Source organism: Nerophis lumbriciformis, linkage group LG15 (assembly GCF_033978685.3).
Source record: "Nerophis lumbriciformis linkage group LG15, RoL_Nlum_v2.1, whole genome shotgun sequence".
Lineage (NCBI taxonomy): Eukaryota > Metazoa > Chordata > Actinopteri > Syngnathiformes > Syngnathidae > Nerophis > Nerophis lumbriciformis.
In genome coordinates this window covers 34,330,956-34,352,435 of record NC_084562.2, presented here as the reverse complement: position 1 = coordinate 34,352,435, position 21,480 = coordinate 34,330,956, and the positions used below count along the sequence as shown (strand labels likewise).

The window sequence follows — 21,480 nt, the reverse complement described above, 5'->3', positions numbered from 1 at the left end:
ATATATATTATTCACACAGTAAATGGGGGCTTAAGTCAGGCCTTGTAGAAGTACATTTATTCAAATTTAAGTACATTTTTTTTTCTTTTTTAAGATTTTGCAGTACAGGAGGAACGCATCGACTTCCAGGAGATATGTGCTGCAATCTTTTTTTTGGAGCTTTGAGCAACAGGCTTCCAAAGTTTATCAGCACAAAGTGCAGAGCAGCAGACTGGCTTAGTAGTACAAAGTTAACAGTCTATATTCATTTCCACAGACTTTGGTGACTATATTCTATATGTACTAGAAATGCATTATTTAGTTAGTAAACGTTTGTACAACTTTAAAACGATTGTGATGCTAATTTCCGTTACTATTAAGGTGTCAGATTATGATTCTTTGTTTGAGATTTAAACACTTCCTTGTGGTCTCATAACATGTAATCGTGGTTCTTTGGTCAACATTTAGCATGGATTTTGTTTTACAGACCACTTTCAACAGAATGCTGCGTTTTGTGGGTGGTCTTATTTATGTGCCTCCACTTTGACTGTTGAGTTGAGTTGAGTTTGAGTTTATTTCGAACATGCAAGTATACAACATGATACATCACAATCTCCAGTTTCTCTTTTCAACATGTTCGAAAAGGAGTAGGAAGAAGCAAAGCTTATTTAATCCTACCCCTTTTCTTTTACATGACAGTTGCTAAAACTTTTGTTCACTTCCTGTTCTCAATTTATTCACAATATACTCCATAAGTAATCACAATAAAATAAGTAAATAAATAATAATTGGTGAAGTAAGTTACATTTCATATGTTGAGATAAGTAAGATTATTTTGTGAGTGAAAGAATGAAAGAATGGATGAGTTAAATAAATTCAGAATGTTTATCATGGTTCTTCTTCTTTGTACTTTGTAAACACTTTAAGTTTGAAGAGTTTCTTGAAGTGGATCATATTAGTACATTGTTTGATTGCTTTGCTTAATCCATTCCATAATTTAATTCCACATACTGATATACTGAAGGTCTTAAGTGTTGTACGTGCATACAAATGTTTTAAATTACATTTCTCTCTAAGATTATATTTCTCCTCTTTTTTTGAGAAGAATTGTTGTATATTCTTGGGTAGCAGGTTATAGTTTGCTTTGTGTATAATTTTAGCTGTTTGCAAATTCACTATGTCGTAGAATTTCAGAATCTTTGATTCAATAAATAAAGGATTTGTGTGTTCTCTATATCCAACATTATGTATTATTCTAACTGATCTTTTTTGTAACACCGTTAATGAATGAAGTGTACTTTTGTAATTATTTCCCCATATTTCTGCACAATAACTCAGATATGGTAACACTAGTGAGCAGTAGAGAATATGAAGTGATTTTTTGTCTAGAACATGTTTTGCTTTATTCATTATTGACGTGTTTCTTGCTACTTTATGTTGTATATTTTTTACGTGAGATTTCCAGTTCAATTTATCATCAATCATTATACCTAGAAATTTGGTTTCATTTACTCTTTCAATTTCTATTCCGTCTATTTGTATTTGTGTTTGACTTTCTCTTCTACTGTTACCAAATAGCATTATTTTAGTTTTACTGAGATTCAACGATAGTCTGTTTTTGTCAAACCATCTTTTTAATTTGTTAATTTCTTCTGTTATTATTTGTAGTATCTTCTGTGTATTCTCTCCTGAACAAAACGCTGTTGTATCATCCGCAAATAATACTAACTTTAAATCTTTTGTAACTTTACAAATGTCATTTATATATAGATTGAATAATTTAGGTCCTAGTATTGATCCCTGAGGTACACCACAGGATATATTTAGCGTTGTAGAGGTGTGTTCGCCTACCTTCACGTATTGTTTCCTGTTCATTAGATAACTTCTTATCCAGTTTAAGACTAACCCTCTGATGCCATATCGTTCTAGTTTTTTGATTAAAATATTGTGATTAATTGTGTCAAATGCTTTAGTTAGATCTGTGTCTTCTCCTCGTCAGCCATTTTGTAGCTTTTAGCGCTTCCATATCTAGTCTACTGACAGATATGAGTTCGAACTATAGGCTACTTGGTATTAGAAATGGCAACAGCAGAGGATGCATAGGTATGTATGAGCCAGTCTGCCCCACAACAAGAGGATGGAAAAAAATAATACACTTATTCACTAAGATGTCGGATTCTAACGGCAGACATGCGCAAAGCTGTTCGCGTAAACCTCTACCATATATGGAGATATCCGCAGACGTCACATGTTGGAAAAATGTCACAAGTTTGAAGGAATGCAAGATTGTTTTATAAATATCTCCGCAATGTCTTCATGGTTTGATTTTCACATTTTTGGATTCCAAATACACAAAAACAGGTAACAATAGGTAAGAAAAGCTGGTTTTGCTTGTGGGATAAGAGCCAACCTTTATCCTGTATAGCTGCATTGCTTCTTTTAAAGTTAAAGTTAAAGTTAAAGTACCAATGATTGTCACGCACACACTAGGTGTGGCGAAATTATTCTCTGCATTTGACCCATCACCCTTGATCACCCCCTGGGAGATGAGGGGAGCAGTGGGCAGCAGCGGTGGCCGCGCCCGGGAATCATTTTGGTGATTTAACCCCCAATTCCAACCCTTGATGCTGAGTGCCAAGCAGGGAGGTAATGGGTCCCATTTTTATAGTCTTTGGTATGACTCGGCCGGGGTTTGAACTCCCAACCTACCGATCTCAGGACGGACACTCTAACCACTAGGCCACTGAGTTGGTAAACTAGGCCACTTTTCAGTTAATATCAGGCTGTATTGTCAAATTAACATGATTCCTACATGCATGTGCACTAGAGATGCGCGGTTTGCGGACACAACCGCGGAGTCCGCGGATTATCCGCGGATCGGGCGGATGAAATTTAAAAAAATAAGATTTTATCCGCTCGCGGGTCGGGTCGGGCGGATTAATTAGATTTTTTTTTTTTGCGGGTGGCAGTTAAACCAATTGGGAAATATATATACATAGTTAAATGTTGTTACCCACATACGAAAAACGAGCAGGCACCTGCAGCATATGCCACAACAGAAGAAAAAAAAAAAGAAGAGATGGACACTTTTACGGAGCGGAGAAGGGACGCCTCGCCGGGGTCCAGGACCGAGGCCCCTTCCCCCGAGAGGGCCCCACCGGGAGCCGTAGCTGAGGCGATCCGCGAGAAGGGTCCGACGCACGTCCAGGGTCACTACCGCGCCCACCGCACCGACACCCCGCCTCGTCCGCTTTCGCCGCGGCCGGCGTCACGCGCAGCAGGTAAGCAGCTTACCTGCCCGCCACCCCCGTGGCCGGGGGCTCGTAACATGGGTCACTCCGCGCGCTCCGCCCGCGCAGCATACCTGCTTGCCACCCCTGTTGCCGGGGGCGCGTAACAGGGGTCACTCCGCGCGCAGTGCGCTCACGAAAGGGGTGGGGCTCACCCTGGTTGATATAGAGAGCAGGACGGTGGCCATGGAAGTCGGAACCCACTAAGGGAGTGTGTAACAACCCACCTGCCGAATCAACTAGCCCTGAAAATGGATGGCGCTGGAGCGTGGGCCCATACCTGGCCGCCGCCGGCAGCGAGACGCGCTTGGAGGTGCGCTCAGCGCGGCTCCCATATGATTGCGCACTGGTGTGCGTCTGGGTCGTGACAGCGTGGCACGCGCAAGTCTGTGCTGCGTTGGATCAGTCTCCTTTCTTTAACAGGCAAAAGCTTTATAACCTCACCATACCTGCCAACTTTTAAATCAGAAAAACCTAGTAGCCAGGGTCCAAGGGCCGCAGGCCCCGGTAGGTCCAGGACAAAGTCCTGGTGGAGAGTTCAGGGCTTCGCCCCCCGACGCAAAATGATTATTAGCATTCAGACAGGTTAAAATGTTGCTAAAACCATCACTTTTCTATCAGTCACAGTGACTTTTCAAAACAAAAATATTACAGCAAAAATCATATGGGTTGATTGACATGTTTATTCTGTAAGCTAACTTCAATAGTTTGAAATTATTTTGACAGTTAATGCCAGTTATCCTGTCAACCTTTCACAAGACTTCAATTTGTTAATTGAAAGTATAAATAGTATAAACACTTTTAACAGTATGTCGTGCTGTGAAATACAGCCGACAGGATGGCGCACCAAACACGAAGCAAGGCCATGCTGCAGGAGAACAAAGGACTTCTTTCATTTAAGGTTTGTGATAAACCATCAAACTCATTCGTTAAAAGGACTCTATAGTAATATAAAGCGAATTTTTCTGGACATTATCATGCAAGAAAAGTTTATTTTTGGGATCGCGATCACCGCGTAATGATTTTTAAAGGTTGCATTACATTATTAACTGTCCCATGTGATCAGCCAGTGCGATTGGAAGTCCATGCTCAATTATTGCCTCCGTAAATAAAACTTCGGCATTTATCACATCCAAAGAATCTGTTTGGGCGACGAAAAACGTTGAAAGTTTTCCACTTGTATCGCTAGCAACGGCATTAGACTTGTGTTTTTTTGTCCCAACGTGGTCTTTTACATCGCTAATTCCTCCGTGTCCGATCGAAAAATCTTGTCTGCACAAGGTGCAATTCGCGTAGTTTTCACCCTTTTTTTTTTTTTTATTAATATTAGATATATAACAACGGGCGGATGGCGGGCGGATGCAGTTCTGACCAAACGTTACATCGGGTGGATGGCGGATGGTTGACGACTTTCTGCCGCGGTTGCGGATGAAATAAATTGCCTATCCGCGCATCTCTAATGTGCACTTCACATGTATATTACTGTAATGTACTTTCTTTTATGTGTTTAGTTTTACTTTAACTACTGTACATGGTGGGAACTATCAAACCATCACAAGTTGGATGCTTTTTCATCTCTAATTTAAAGGATTATTTACCTATCTAATAAAAAAACAAGCAGCAACAATTGGAAATACAGCAAACCAATATAACGTAACAAGAAAAATACATGTTGATACTAAAACTAATAAAGATTTGTCTTAAAATATATGTATAATTTTTTTATCCATTAAAAAAAATAAAAAATAATAATACATGCCTTAGCCAATTATGCAAATTATACGAAGACGATCCCCCAGGAAGATCTGGACAAAGTAGCTGGGGAGAGGGAAATCTAGGCTTCTCTGCCTAGACTGCTGCCCCCGCGACCAGACTTTGGATAAGCGGAAGAAGATGGATGGATGGATGGACGTTATATTGACATCGCCACGGCTAAACCGCCCACCACACCCCTCTCCAAGGCCCGAATTTAGGGGTAAGACTAAATCAGACTCAAAATCATGCACCACCCAGTAGCAACCAAGTTTGATGTTAGTGGCCACTATGAGGGACAAAAAAATACTATTCAAGGAAACAAAATAAGTAGCCACTATAGATAAGTTTTACAACACACCTTTTTTTTTGCAGGGTACATTTTAAAAACTCACCAGCTGACTTGGGATCCTCCATTCTTTTACGGATCTGTGCAGTCAGACTTTGAATGAGGGCGTAAACCTGGTCACATGTTTCCACAGGGTTCTGGACTATTTTCATCGAGTTCACTAAAGACACACTACATGATGGGGCCAGCTGTTAACACACACAAACATTTTAACTGGGGGGAAAAAACAATAAATAATTTCAATAGAACAAGGCTCCTACAACTCTGTCAAAGTATTGTAAAATGCAAATTAAGATTCAGTTATGTTTATGATTTTTTTTTTTATTTCAGACATGTTTAATTAACAAGTTACACAATTCAACATATATTAATTCCTACCCTTTCTCCATGTCTTTTACTGATAAATCACAATAATAATAAAAAAAAACAACAACCATATTTTGACTACCGTATTTTCCGCACCATTAGCCGCACCTAAAAACCACAAATTTACTCAAAAGCTGACAGTGCGGCTTTTAACCCGGTGCGCTTTATATATGGATAAATATTAAGATTCATTTTCATAAAGTTTCGTTCTCGCAACTTCGGTAAACAGCCGCCATCTTTTTTCCCGGTAGAGCAGGAAGCGCTTCTTCTTCTACGCAAGCAACCGCCAAGGTAAGCACCCGCCCCCATAGAACAGGAAGCGCTTCTTCTTGTACTGTAAGCAACCACCCGCCCCCGGAAGAAGAAGAAGCGCGCGGTGCATGCTGGGATATGTGACGTTTCATTTCCATTTGTGTGTTTATGTAAAGACCCCAAAATGGCTCCTATTAAGTGTGTTGTCTGTCTAATTATAAATAATGCAGACGAGTCGTGTTAACTGAGTTCTCAACGTTTACTCACAGCGTGCTCATAACCACATTCTAACTGCCAGCATACAACGCTTCTCAGGGCTACTGCGCATGCTCGTAACTATCGTTGCATGCTGGGTAGTGTAGTTGTTATATTTGCTAGCTCATAACATCACATTAAGAGACACGCTTACGCGCTTAATTCAATACTCGCCGTCATTCCGGGTGGATCATTCCGGTGGTCATTCCGGGTGGATTGACAAAAGACCTCCAGCCGCTAGATATTGGTGTCAACAGGGCATTCGAAGCTAGACTGCTAACTGCGTGGGAACAGTGGATGACAGAAGGCGAACACACCTTCACTAAGACAGGGAGGCAGCGCCAGACGACGCCAACATCTGCCAGTGGATCGTAAATGCCTGGGCAGATATTTCGGTCACAACTGTGGTCCGAGCTTTCCGGAAGGCAGGATTCACAGAACTGCTGGATAACAGTGACACTGACTCCGATGACTTCGACGAGACGGAACCGGCCATTTTGGATCTCACATTTGCCCAACTTTTCACTTCGGACACCGAAGACGAAGGATTTACGAATGAAGAATAACTTCAGAAGGTGAGCGCTATGTTTATTTTGTGTGTTGTGACATTAACGTTCGAGCAACATTATGTTGCTATTGCTCTGCACTATTTTGAATTTTACTATGTTTGTGATTGCACATTTGCGTACATTTTGGGAGTGAACAGAGTTGTTAGAACGCTGGTTTTTAATATATTATTAAAGTTTGACTGACCTATCTGACTGTTTTTTTGACATTCCCTTTAGCGCAGCGTAGGCGCGGCTTATAGTCCGGGGCGGCTTATAGGTGGACAAAGTTTTGAAATATGCCATTCATTGAAGGTGCGGCTAATAACCCGGGGCGGCTTATAGTGCGGAAAATACGGTATATATACTGTACGTGCTGGTTTGAAAATGTCGACCAAACTGAACACTTCATAAGTCTCTACGTTTCCATGCACTAAATTAGTCTGATTTCTCAAATATTGCAGGTTTTTCTATGTTCACAACACAAAATTAGCCCTGCTTTGGCCCTGCGATGAGGTGGCGACTTGTCCAGGGTGTAACCCACCTTCTGCCCGAGTGCAGCTGGGATAGGCTCCAGCACCCCCGCTACCCCAAGAGGGACAAGCGGTAGAAAATGAATGGATGGACACCTGCACGTAAAGTCCAAGTGTCCATGCACTCTCTTTTTTTCAGATTCTGTGAACATTTTGATGATGATGATATCCCGAAATTCCTATGCATTCCTGGTGCTTATTTCCTTTTAGCGCAGATTAATGTATTGCTTTTCCGGTTGACTTATGACGTCACACTAGGCATCAGCAGCTCCATAAAAGTAGTACCTGATGTCCGCTGTAATATGGTACAGATTACAAATATTACGTCTCTAATGGATATGCTGATGCTAAATAGACAACATTAAGGAATAATCTTATTTTGTGCTACGAACATGACGCTACTATGAAGAATGTATCGGAGCAAATGCAGGTCTGAAGCAAAGAAAGACTGGCGGCAGAGACTTTTTCGAAGGAATTTTTGGACAGCGAATAATGGAAACAAAACTTTCGAATGTCTCAGAGTTCATTCATAAGGCTCCGTGGATTGATGGAAGGAGTTTTAAATCCTAAGGAAAATACTGTTTGTGCCTCATCCGATACTGTTCCAGATGAAGGTTGCTATTGTTCTGGACTATCTAGTCAGTTGTGTAAAATACAGAGTTATTGTTAATTAATTTGAAGCACACAAAAGCAGTGTAAAGAGGTTTGTGTACGCTTTATTCGCCTTTAATATACCCACTTTGTTCTCTTTCATCTTATCCGTATTTCGTTCGGGAGTCCAAATGAAGCCAGCATTGTACATTTCCTTAGCTACCTTCTTAAATAAATGTTTCTTCTTTCTCCAATCAATGCACTTGTGAAGCAAATAAACAGTCTCCTCTTCATTGTAATTGTTGCTTATGTTTTTATTGAACGGTATCTGAGACTGGTTTTTATCCCGCGCGTTGAGGCTGGCACATGCACAATATGAAGGAAGTCGGCGAGTGAGAGATATGCCTTTCAATCGCATAACAGGTGTGTGTTAGTCCAACTTTGCAAAAAACTGAACACGATCGGATTAAAGTGTTTCCATGGGTTGAAATATCGGACTAATTTAGTGCATGGTCACGTACTGATTGATCCCAAGATATACATAATTTAATAAATCATTGGTGATGGGCTCCAACCCCCCACCGACCCAAATGGGGACAAGCGGTAGAAAATTGAAGATAGTCAATTAATGTTATGTTTTACTTAATATTGTAATATAGGTTACTATTGTAGATTGTTATTGTTGACTTTGGCTGCGTCAAATCTTTATGAGTTGTGTCTTTAATTGTCTTGTAGTCGAGATGATGTAATGTTCAGGATTTTTGTCCAGTTGCTTGATGTCTTTGACAAAAAATACTTTGGCTTCCTGCGGTCCTCCGTTTAACTCGATGTAGATTTTACAGTTATAATCAAATCAATAAATCTGCATTTGATGTACTAACCATATTATACCTACTTTATGAGAGAGTGTGCAATACTCAAAGAAGACCTTGTCCACATTAATAAAGTCAATAGGCTAAGACATTTAAACATATTCAAACTAATACAATTAACTCACCCTGTCGTAGTCTTCATCAAGAAAATCCCTGTCTTTCTGCAGAATCTCATGAAGTCTGGCTTTAACACGATGCTGGCAGCCACTTAGTGAGTCACTGTCGCTATCCAGCAACCCATTCATGTTAGCGCTCTTTACCATCTGTACCAGGATGGGAGTCAGCTCCCCCTCCAAGGCTAACAAACCCTAAGGACATAGAAAAAATTAAATAAAATACTTTGGCATTTTTTTGTTATTTGATTAAAAAAACAACAACAATACAATAGTACCTTTGCAAAAGCTGCAGCAGTCATCTGCACCCTGCCCTCATCAGATGCATAAATCTTCAGGTCATGTCTATAAGTACTATGCAACCGCAGTAATCCACAGCCAGGAAAACCAGCATAGTCTCCTGCACAGAACCCCAAACAGTTTAGGCCAAATTACATAATGACAAGACAAGATTTGAAGGGGAACTGCACTTTTTATTAAAATGTTGCCTATCATTCACAATCTCTATCCTAGTTTTTGTGTAAAAGTAGACAGTTTTATGTCGTCCACAGCTCCTTTGCCACATGGGGTCCCCCAGGGCTCAATCCTTGCCCCAATTTTATTTGCGCTTTACCTTCTCCCCCTTGGTTCTATTTTTAGGAAGTACAGTATTGCATTTCATTTTTATGCCGATGATTGCCAGATTTATTTTCCCATGGCACAAAATAACACGGTTCAACGTCTTATTGACTGCCTGCACGACATCAAAGTCTGGCTTTCAGCTAACTTCCTGAGCCTAAATGAAGATAAAACAGAAGTTATGTTGTTCGGTCCAAGTCGCTCTCCCTCCCCCAACGTTGACCTCGGCACTCTGACCCCGTATCTCAGCGACTCTGTCACAAACCTGGGGGTAAAGTTTGACTCAGATTTTAAATTCGAAAAACAAATCAGCAGCGTCGTTCAAAAAAGCTTTTATCAATTACGGCAAATAGCGAAAGTGAAACCGCTTCTATCAAGACATGATCTTGAGAAATTAATCCACGCTTTTATCTCGACTCGTCTTGATTATTGCAATGCCCTGTATGTTGGCATTAGCCAGGCCTCCCTCGCCCGCCTGCAGCTCGTGCAGAACTCTGCTGCTCGTCTGCTAACACAGACCCGCAGACGTGAGCACATCACCCCTATTTTAGCGTCCCTTCACTGGCTCCCTGTGCGTTACCGAATACATTTTAAACTCCTTTTATTTGTTTTTAAATGTCTAAACAACCTCGCGCCAACCTATCTCTCCGACCTCCTTCAGCCTTACTGCCCCACCCGATCCTTAAGATCAGCCGATCAGCTGCTGTTGACGGTCCCTGACACAAGGCTGAAGCTTAGAGGTGACAGAGCTTTCGCCGTTGCTGCTCCCAAGCTCTGGAACGACCTACCCCTGAGTGTTAGACAAGCCTCCTCTCTTCCTGTTTTTAAATCTCTCTTAAAAACATACTTTTATTCCATGGCTTTTAACACTGAGTGACATCCATCCTGCAATGGCGCCCCATAATACACCTGCTGTGATCCTGTTTTTATGTTTTTATGTTTTTATTAATTCTATTTTAATTATTTATTTTCTATTGTGTTCTGTTTGTGTTGTGTTGTGTTTGCTCGGTACTCGTTTTATCTTTTAACCTGCTCATTGTACAGCACTTTGGCTACCCCTGTGGAAAATTTTAAATGTGCTCTATAAATAAAGTTGATTTGATTTGATTTGATATGCAAGAAAATAACACATATGTATTTCTTTTTTTAACGCATTCTAAATTGTAATATACGGCAAGTATGAGGTGAACAACAATGAAGCTAATGGGAATAATCAATTGCACACATTAAGCACTCTGACAACATCCCAAAACTGTCAACTATACTCAATTTACGGTACATTATGTGACCTGCATATTAACCAAGTATTAGCGACAGTGTTAAAAGAGCCAAGAAAATAATTCAAGTGGCGCATTAATCATAGAGGTAACGTAGATTATGCAGCTTTAGTGACATAACGAGCCGATGAGCTGCCGTATCGCCTCTGAATTGGTAAAAGTTAATTCTAGATTATAAATCATGCTTTCACCTGTATAGTAAAAGGTTGTGGCCATAAACCGAGAAATTGGTCCACTTTGATATTCAACTTAGACCCGGAGATTGAGACAAAACCATGGAAAGACGTTCGTTTGTGCCCACCTTTTTTTTGTTTGCCGGCGTAAAGATTAAGATTAATTCTTTATCTAAACGGGAAAATAGAAACATCCCATCAGTCGGCATCCCACTGAGAGCAGACAATATAAACTGATTGTTTTATTATGGTCATAGTTTGTATTTCTTGTTTAGCACTTAGCAATAGTTCAACTAGCTGGATCTGTTTATAATTCAGCATCTAAAACTTGTAGCTAATCCTCCTAATATTTAGGCTCAAAAATATAAGGTTTTGGATCATCATTGTCCCAAATCATTCGTTGTTGGCTTTCATGGAGTCTGCAAAAATTAGTAAGAGTTGTATTTTGTTGAGGTAGAAAAAGAACAATGTGATACATCTGTGAAATTAATGAGCTGTCTTAATGCTTAAAATGACCAGAATATGTGAATATTAAATTTGATGAGTGTGCCTGTTACTGCATTACATATATACTTTCAGCATATATGTTCTTAGATTTTTTTAGAGCACTTAATAGGCAGAATAGATCGAATCCCCTCTACGAATTAGAGGCAAACACAATGTGCTTGTCTCACATAAGGATTGTGAATGATAGACAAAATTCCAAAAAGTGCAATTCCCCTTTAAGGTTTTCCCATACAACAGCTTAATTTGAACACGTGTTGCCTTGGAAACTGCTGAGAAATGCCGTATTATGTCAATGTTGGTCAGTAAAGTATTTCAACTCGTATAATCTCTGTCCTGCTACATCTTCATACACATTCCCGCTCACTTAGGTCAGTTGATCAGCTGACTGTGCAAAATACAATCTGTGAAATTATTTATTTATTTTGAAGCTTACTTTGCATTGAACAGGGAGTGACTGTGTGCACTGTTTAATGCTTTGTAACTAGACCATAGTTATGTCGCTGTGAAATTGACAAAACTACAACTAATGCCAACATATGTGGATCGATTTTTCACAGAAATGACTCCTTTGTGTCTCAAATTTTATCTTGACAAAAATGGTTGACCATGTATGTCAACGTCAACATAAGTTTAACCTTTTAGTCATAAGAAAAAACAGTCGACAAAAGCGGAACAAACAAAGTACCAGTAGATGGAAAAACAAGTTGACTTTAAATGCTTAATCGTGTTTCTTTGTATTCATTAAACCATATCCAAATTGTATTTTCAATACCCAAAGTGTGAAAATACCATCACAAAATACCACAATTTCAGACGAACATTTTGAATATTCCGCGCCGAATAAATTTTTGTAGATTCGAGGTGGGATAACGTCACGATGGAAACGCTTCTGCACTCTGACCATATCAGCAGATCAGTCATACTGGATATACAGGTAAAAGCCAGTAAATTAGAATATTTTGAAAAACTTGATTTATTTCAGTAATTGCATTCAAAAGGTGTAACTTGTACATTATATTTATTCATTGCACACAGACTGATGCATTCAAATGTTTATTTCATTTAATTTTGATGATTTGAAGTGGCAACAAATGAAAATCCAAAATTCCGTGTGTCACAAAATTAGAATATTACTTAAGGCTAATACAAAAAAGGGATTTTTAGAAATGTTGGCCAACTGAAAAGTATGAAAATGAAAAATATGAGCATGTACAATACTCAATACTTGGTTGGAGCTCCTTTTGCCTCAATTACTGCGTTAATGCGGCGTGGCATGGAGTCGATGAGTTTCTGGCACTGCTCAGGTGTTATGAGAGCCCAGGTTGCTCTGATAGTGGCCTTCAACTCTTCTGCGTTTTTGGGTCTGGCATTCTGCATCTTCCTTTTCACAATACCCCACAGATTTTCTATGGGGCTAAGGTCAGGGGAGTTGGCGGGCCAATTTAGAACAGAAATACCATGGTCCGTAAACCAGGCACGGGTAGATTTTGCGCTGTGTGCAGGCGCCAAGTCCTGTTGGAACTTGAAATCTCCATCTCCATAGAGCAGGTCAGCAGCAGGAAGCATGAAGTGCTCTAAAACTTGCTGGTAGACGGCTGCGTTGACCCTGGATCTCAGGAAACAGAGTGGACCGACACCAGCAGATGACATGGCACCCCAAACCATCACTGATGGTGGAAACTTCACACTAGACTTCAGGCAACGTGGATCCTGTGCCTCTCCTGTCTTCCTCCAGACTCTGGGACCTCGATTTCCAAAGGAAATGCAAAATTTGCATGGTTGGGTGATGGTTTGGGGTGCCATGTCATCTGCTGGTGTCGGTCCACTCTGTTTCCTGAGATCCAGGGTCAACGCAGCCGTCTACCAGCAAGTTTTAGAGCACTTCATGCTTCCTGCTGCTGACCTGCTCTATGGAGATGGAGATTTCAAGTTCCAACAGGACTTGGCGCCTGCACACAGCGCAAAATCTACCCGTGCCTGGTTTACGGACCATGGTATTTCTGTTCTAAATTGGCCCGCCAACTCCCCTGACCTTAGCCCCATAGAAAATCTGTGGGGTATTGTGAAAAGGAAGATGCAGAATGCCAGACCCAAAAACGCAGAAGAGTTGAAGGCCACTATCAGAGCAACCTGGGCTCTCATAACACCTGAGCAGTGCCAGAAACTCATCGACTCCATGCCACGCCGCATTAACGCAGTAATTGAGGCAAAAGGAGCTCCAACCAAGTATTGAGTATTGTACATGCTCATATTTTTCATTTTCATACTTTTCAGTTGGCCAACATTTCTAAAAATCCCTTTTTTGTATTAGCCTTAAGTAATATTCTAATTTTGTGACACACGGAATTTTGGATTTTCATTTGTTGCCACTTCAAATCATCAAAATTAAATGAAATAAACATTTGAATGCATCAGTCTGTGTGCAATGAATAAATATAATGTACAAGTTACACCTTTTGAATGCAATTACTGAAATAAATCAAGTTTTTCAAAATATTCTAATTTACTGGCTTTTACCTGTATGCAAAAATTAGAAAGAGATGTGCTGTCTATTATTCACAATTCCTATATAAGACATGAACAGATATGTTATACTTTTATTAATGCATTCTTAGTTGTACATAAATAAATAAATAAAAAGTCAGCTAACAATGGAGTCAATGGGGGCTCTGTATTCCGCCTACAAAACTTTCTAAATAACCATCCAAAACCCGCTAACAATACTTTATTTACATATCGTGACCTGAATATTAACCAAATATTAGCAATATTTTTACTATAAGCGCTAATGCCGACAAACTATTTTTAGCGGCACATTGATAACAGAGAGATAGTTATAGTTATAGTTATTTTTGATTATAAATCATGCCTCTTATCTGGATAATAGGAGGCAATTGCCATGAATCAATAATGATCTTCATCTGTGACATTCAATTTATACCTGGAGATGAAGACAAAAACAAAGACACGACACCCAAAGACAGTGTCTGCAGACAGCAACTTTTACTTTTAACCCTTGGATTATGATTAATTCTTCATCTAAACGGGAATGTATGGACATCCAATCAGTCATCATTGCAGGGACAGCAGACAAAAACTACATTCCACAGTTAATATCAGTGGTGTGTTGAATACTTTTCTTTCAAGTTAACATTCACAAAACAACACTTTCAAAAGTTAAATTGCCTCTTATTCCTAGATTATATCACTGCTTATTTGTCAGCGGTGGTTGGCAAAATGCAAGCAATGACCAAAATGGTGATTCTTTTTTTTTTTACTCAAATAGTTGATAATTCATTAAAAATAGATTAGGTGCAGTTTGAATTTGAGGTTGTGTAAAATAATGTGTATCAAAATAAACAAGTTGAATGATCATTTCAGGAACAAAATGTTTAACCACTAACTCTGAAAGGATTTGAAGAAAAAGTGTCTGTAGAGTTTTTCCAAATACATTTTATATCTTAAGAGTTGAATCAGGCATAAGATATGAACATTTATTTTTTCTTCTAATTAACTTAAGTAGTCTTGACAATAAGTTCAGTCAATTGAGGATAGAATTTTCAGGGTTTGATACTTGCAAACGCACTGTGCAACAGTGAGACGCGGTCTGTCGATAGGTGCATTTGAATGAAGTAGCTGATTGATCAAAATGCGTGCAAGCCATATTTGTTTGTTTTCGTCTGAGTTCCACATACGACAATGTGAGGGGGGAAAAGCACAACGGTGTTTGGACATTACATAGTGGTGAGGGATTTTCACTACCGTGGACAGGCATTCCCGCACACACATACACTCACACATTAACTGAGGTCAAGAAAGGCGTACCATGCTGTGTCGGGCAGACCGTACGGTCCGGTATTTTACGTAGTACCGTTGCACGCCTAGTAGTGAGTGCGATTTGTGCATTTTCACAATTCTAAAAGTAATCTCAAGAAAGGAGTGGACTGTGAATGCAGGGTTTCCCGCAGCGCTTTGTTGTTAAGGCGGCCGTCTTAACAACAAAGAGCCACCGCCTAAACTAAAGTCTTAACAAGCTGCTCCGCTTAGTTCTGCCTCTGCCTCTGTCAGTACGTCTCTGCAGCACCCAGCATTGTCCCACCCACAGAACCATCTGATTGGTTACACGCAGAGCTGTAACAGCCAATCAGCAGTGCGTATTCAGAGCGCATGGAGTCAGTGCTCCTGCGGTGGAGTGAGCAGGTAGGTGTTTAGCAGGTAAGGCAGCGGACTCTCCCCAAATTATAATAAACATCCCTCAGTCGAACAACTAGTAACATCACTATGAACCCGTTGACGTTCTAGAAACATAAACAGCAGCTGAGCTCGCTCGCAGTCCTTGAGGTGAAGGCTAATTAGCTTTTAGCGTAACGTTAGCGCACTGCTGTGTGTGTGTGTGTGTGCGTGTGTGTGTGTTACGGACAGCAAAGCCCTGTCTGTCTGAGAGAAAGACAGTTTAATAACTAAGTTATTTCACTTTTCCTTTTTCTGTGTTGATTGAGCTGTGTTGAAGCCGCAAAAAACGACATTATGTTAAATGAAGAGTTTCCTGAAGCTGTCTCTGATAGTTTATATAATAATGTAACTGCCTCATAAAGCCTACATGAACTCCATGGTGTTCAGGGATGAATAGTCTCTCCTATTGCTATTGTACTATTTTTTCAGCTACAGTTACATTAATTATTAGTAATGTAGCAGCCTAGTTTTGAATGGCAGTGTCCCTGCTATCACATGTTGATAAAAATATAACATTTACATAATAAAAATCAACTACAGGCTTACCAAATGCTGTAATAAATTAAGCATGATAAGTTGAACATGTGGCCCCACTTCTTAACTCTTTTTTTCCAAACGCTTATTGCAAACGCTTACATACAGTGAGTCATTAATTTGACTTAGTAAGTCATTATTTTGACTTACTAAGTCATAATAATGACATACTTAGTATCTCAGGTAACTAGGACTGTTTTGTTTTTACTTTACGGAAAAAATATCGAGATATATATCGTCATTCAGCAAATGGAGCGGAAAACACAACCAAAAATTGTAGGCTTCTTCACGCGACGAAGCCGGCCTACTTCACCGCAGTCTGTAGTCAATTGCCCCCCAGGCTGTGGTGGCAGCGACGAGGTGGAGACGTGACGGTGACCGGCCGAGTTACACCGATCCTTACACCCACCCACCCCCTTCCCCGGTCTGTCTGCCGGAGAGACACCACGTTAACTAACACATGTTCTGGGGGAAACACTAGAATGTCTATACATATCTAGCAGCACTATGCCTATTTTGCCATGGTGAGGACTAGCCAATTTTAGATTTCGAACTCCCCTGCTGATTTTTAACTATGTTGAAGCAATTTGACCATATGCTGCATCCTGGAAAGGAGAGTCAATTGAAACACACCTTTCTCTGTTGAACTTTCTGGGCTTTATTCGCACACTGAGATTGCTTACTATATGGTTTAGTGATGTTAAACTCAACTTCACCTTAAAAATAAGATATTCTCACATCCAGATTTGTATTAAATGAGAATATAGAGAGATAGATTATTTTGTATCTGACCTTGTCCTCCAGGGTACATACAACGGAAGGCCTTCCCAAGCTCCTCAGCCTGCACTCTGCCAGCAGGCGTCAGCTCTCCTCCCCATTTTAGTACAAGCAGCAGAGATGGACCTTCCTTACGTGTGTCTAAGAAACACATCCAGATAAAAAGGTTAAAATGTTTCCCCTCAAAATATATTTTTCTGTAATTTGTTAAAAGAGGTTGTTTTGTACTCACCTTCTTCTTCGCTAGAAGTTTTGGGCTGCCCATAAGGCAAATAGGTTAGCTGCACTTTTCTGTTGATCCCAGAGAAGTGCCCATACCTTTGATTGAAGGAAAAGAGGACAAATTGTAGAATAATAGAAACAATCACTACCATGTTTCACCAACAATGTGGTGTACAGATGCATAGCACCAGTTCAAAGTTTTAGGTTAGTTTTTCTTAAAAAAATCCAAGCACAGGGTAGTTTTCAAACTTCAAGCACCCGGGGGAAGTGTCAAAATTTACGACGCCCCCATTCTAAGCAAGTTATACAGAGCAGCAGCAAAGTACAGCATCAAAATGAAGTGATACTACCGACAATGACCAACAAATGAATACCTACCCTAAAATGAGCATTGGTGAGGAAAAAGGTAACACAGTTAACTTGTCCCTTACATTTCTAGAACAGTTTTTAGCTGCTCCAGTTTGGACTTCTTTTCTTCTATCTCACAGTCGTTGTGCTGACCCAGTTCCGCTAATAACTGCCGTGTAATGTCCAGCACCTCCTGTTGTAGTTCAAACAATAATTTTAACAAAGTTAAACACACAAAAAGGTTTTGGGGGGATAGGTTGACTTTAAATATGCATTGCCATTTGTTAGTGATGGTGTGAGTTCACTACCTGCAGCTGTTTTGGCTTCTTTAGTTTTAATTTCCCAGTTTTGTATCCTCCATATTTTTCAAAAAGGTCAAAGAACCTGAATGGATATCATTAATATAATTTATATTACTGTCATTACCAACATTTTTGTTTAGCATATCAAAATTTGTTGTTGATATACAGGTAAAAGCCAGGAAATTAGAATATTTGGAAAAACTTGATTTATTTCAGTAATTGCATTCAAAAGGTGTAACTTGTACATTTATATTTATTCATTGCACACAGACTGATGCATTCAAATGTTTATTTCATTTAATTTTGATGATTTGAAGTGGCAACAAATGAAAATCCAAAATTCCGTGTGTCACAAAATTAGAATATTACTTAAGGCTAATACAAAAAAGGGATTTTTAGAAATGTTGGCCAACTGAAAAGTATGAAAATGAAAAATATGAGCATGTACAATACTCAATACTTGGTTGGAGCTCCTTTTGCCTCAATTACTGCGTTAATGCGGCGTGGCATGGAGTCGATGAGTTTCTGGCACTGCTCAGGTGTTATGAGAGCCCAGGTTGCTCTGATAGTGGCCTTCAACTCTTCTGCGTTTTTGGGTCTGGCATTCTGCATCTTCCTTTTCACAATACCCCACAGATTTTCTATGGGGCTAAGGTCAGGGGAGTTGGCGGGCCAATTTAGAACAGAAATACCATGGTCCGTAAACCAGGCACGGGTAGATTTTGCGCTGTGTGCAGGCGCCAAGTCCTGTTGGAACTTGAAATCTCCATCTCCATAGAGCAGGTCAGCAGCAGGAAGCATGAAGTGCTCTAAAACTTGCTGGTAGACGGCTGCGTTGACCCTGGCTCTCAGGAAACAGAGTGAACCGACACCAGCAGATGACATGGCACCCCAAACCATCACCCAACCATGCAAATTTTGCATTTCCTTTGGAAATCGAGGTCCCAGAGTCTGGAGGAAGACAGGAGAGGCACAGGATCCACGTTGCCTGAAGTCTAGTGTAAAGTTTCCACCATCAGTGATGGTTTGGGGTGCCATGTCATCTGCTGGTGTCGGTCCACTCTGTTTCCTGAGATCCAGGGTCAACGCAGCCGTCTACCAGCAAGTTTTAGAGCACTTCATGCTTCCTGCTGCTGACCTGCTCTATGGAGATGGAGATTTCAAGTTCCAACAGGACTTGGCGCCTGCACACAGCGCAAAATCTACCCGTGCCTGGTTTACGGACCATGGTATTTCTGTTCTAAATTGGCCCGCCAACTCCCCTGACCTTAGCCCCATAGAAAATCTGTGGGGTATTGTGAAAAGGAAGATGCAGAATGCCAGACTCAAAAACGCAGAAGAGTTGAAGGCCACTATCAGAGCAACCTGGGCTCTCATGACACCTGAGCAGTGCCAGAAACTCATCGACTCCATGCCACGCCGCATTAACGCAGTAATTGAGGCAAAAGGAGCTCCAACCAAGTATTGAGTATTGTACATGATCATATTTTTCATTTTCATACTTTTCAGTTGGCCAACATTTCTAAAAATCCCTTTTTTGTATTAGCCTTAAGTAATATTCTAATTTTGTGACACACGGAATTTTGGATTTTCATTTGTTGCCACTTCAAATCATCAAAATTAAATGAAATAAACATTTGAATGCATCAGTCTGTGTGCAATGAATAAATATAATGTACAAGTTACACCTTTTGAATGCAATTACTGAAATAAATCAAGTTTTTCAAAATATTCTAATTTACTGGGTTTTACCTGTATAGTAAGGAAATAGATCTTACAGGGGGTTGCGAACTTCCATCTTCATCTTCTGCTTTGGTGTTCTGTCTCCATGGCGGATGACGGCTATAACACAGCGTAATTCCATCCTGTTGTAAATAAAGATATTAGTTTTGAATGTAAAAAAAATAAAATTTGTAAACAATGGCCTGCTTCACTTTAGTCTTTTGAGAAGGTTGTGTTCAACAACTGAGTAGTTAATAATGTGGAAGTATTTAAAAGATTGAGAATTATATTTGTATACAATCACAGAGGCTGTGTAAAATGTACACAATAAATCTAAATTTATTATTTTTTTCCATAATTATCTGAGGAGAATTCAGTAATAAGGGAATGTTGGTGAACTTTGAGATTCAACTTAAAAAACAAAAAAGAAAAAAATAATCAACTTAGACCAGAAGAGTATGAGATAGACATGAAGACGCTCATTTGCGCCCGGCTGTTTTTTTCCCCTTGTGTGAGGTATATGATTAACACTTCACATAAACGGGAAGATATGAACATCCCTTCAGTCAGCATTCCACTGAGAGCTGATATTGTACAGTAAGTGATTGTTTTATTGTGTTTGCAGTTTGTATTTCTTATTTAGCACATAGCAATAGTGCTACTTGGTGAATCTGCCTATCACTCGGCTTTATTTAACTTGTAGCTCATCCAGCATGTATTCAGGCTAAAAAAAGAAAATTCTGGACATCATTGGTCACAAAGTAGTAGTCGTTGTCTCTCATGAAGTCTGACATGATAAGTAGTGGTTGTCATTATTGAAGAAAAAAGCAAACGTTGTGATGATCAAAATATTACATGTTATCATGAATGTCCCTGTTACTACATTACATATACTTACAGTACGTAAATCAAACGATGGAGGTTTTGGGATGTTTTTAGAGCGCTTTACAGGCGGAATAGAGCAAATTCCATTCGCTCCATTGTTAGCTGACTTTTGCTAGCGTTTATTTAAGAGTTAAAATGCATAAAAACAAAAGGAAAAACATGTGTGCTTGTCTCACATGATAATTGGGCAAAATTAATAAAAAATGTATATATTTTTTGAATTTTGCCTATTATGAAAGACATAACGATGGATGTATTTAAAAAAAAAACAAAAAAACATTCTAACTCGTAAAGAAATGTAAATAAAAGTCCACTTATAGCGGAGCCAATGGGTGGTCTTCTATTCCGCCCATAAAACCCAATAAATAATCATCCAAAAAGCGCCAACAATACTCCATTTACATTTTGTGACTTGAATATTAACCAAGTATTAGTGATATTGTTATTATAAGCGCTAACACAGACAAACTATTTATAGCGGCGCCGTGATCACAAGCTCGTGTGCCAATGTTGACATGATCGATTGATTAGCTGCTTCCCCGTCAAACTTTATTCTAGATCATAAATCATGCCTCTCAACTGGATAGTAGAAAGACGAGGACATATTCCAACGAGTTGGTACACCTTGACATCCAATTTATGATGAGAACGACACGAAAATACACTTGGTTCCAGCCCCCTTTTCTTCGCGAGGATTATGAGTCATTCTTCATCTAAATGGGAATATATGAACATCCTAGCAGTCAGCATCCTAATGACAGCAGACCTTGTACAGTAAGTGATGTTTTATTATGTGTGTTGGCTCTTATAAAGCCTGCAGTGAGTAATAATCAGTGATGTAGTTAAAAAAAAAAATGCGACTGTTGTGATGCGTTTTTTAAATTAATGCACTGCGTATGCTTAAAATGAGCAAATTATGTAAATATTAAATGTTATTATAAATGTGCCTGTTACTACATTACATATATATTTAAATCATGTATAT

At 39.6% G+C, this 21,480-nt stretch overlaps 1 protein-coding gene across 14 annotated transcripts in view; it reads right to left on the bottom strand.

The window, feature by feature from the left end:
- Nucleotides 1-21,480, bottom strand: part of ppip5k1a (diphosphoinositol pentakisphosphate kinase 1a) — a 155,466-nt gene that overhangs the window by 80,867 nt on the left and 53,119 nt on the right. For all 14 annotated transcript variants that reach the window (XM_061975115.1, XM_061975118.1, XM_061975122.1 and 11 more), the window contains exons 11-18: nucleotides 19,667-19,753; nucleotides 17,895-17,970; nucleotides 17,670-17,779; nucleotides 17,249-17,334; nucleotides 17,032-17,157; nucleotides 9,176-9,297; nucleotides 8,910-9,092; nucleotides 5,417-5,558 (exon numbers count right to left, since the gene is read on the bottom strand). In XM_061975115.1, coding sequence (XP_061831099.1) covers nucleotides 5,417-5,558; nucleotides 8,910-9,092; nucleotides 9,176-9,297; nucleotides 17,032-17,157; nucleotides 17,249-17,334; nucleotides 17,670-17,779; nucleotides 17,895-17,970; nucleotides 19,667-19,753 — 932 coding nt within the window. The remainder of the gene's footprint in view (nucleotides 1-5,416; nucleotides 5,559-8,909; nucleotides 9,093-9,175; nucleotides 9,298-17,031; nucleotides 17,158-17,248; nucleotides 17,335-17,669; nucleotides 17,780-17,894; nucleotides 17,971-19,666; nucleotides 19,754-21,480) is intronic.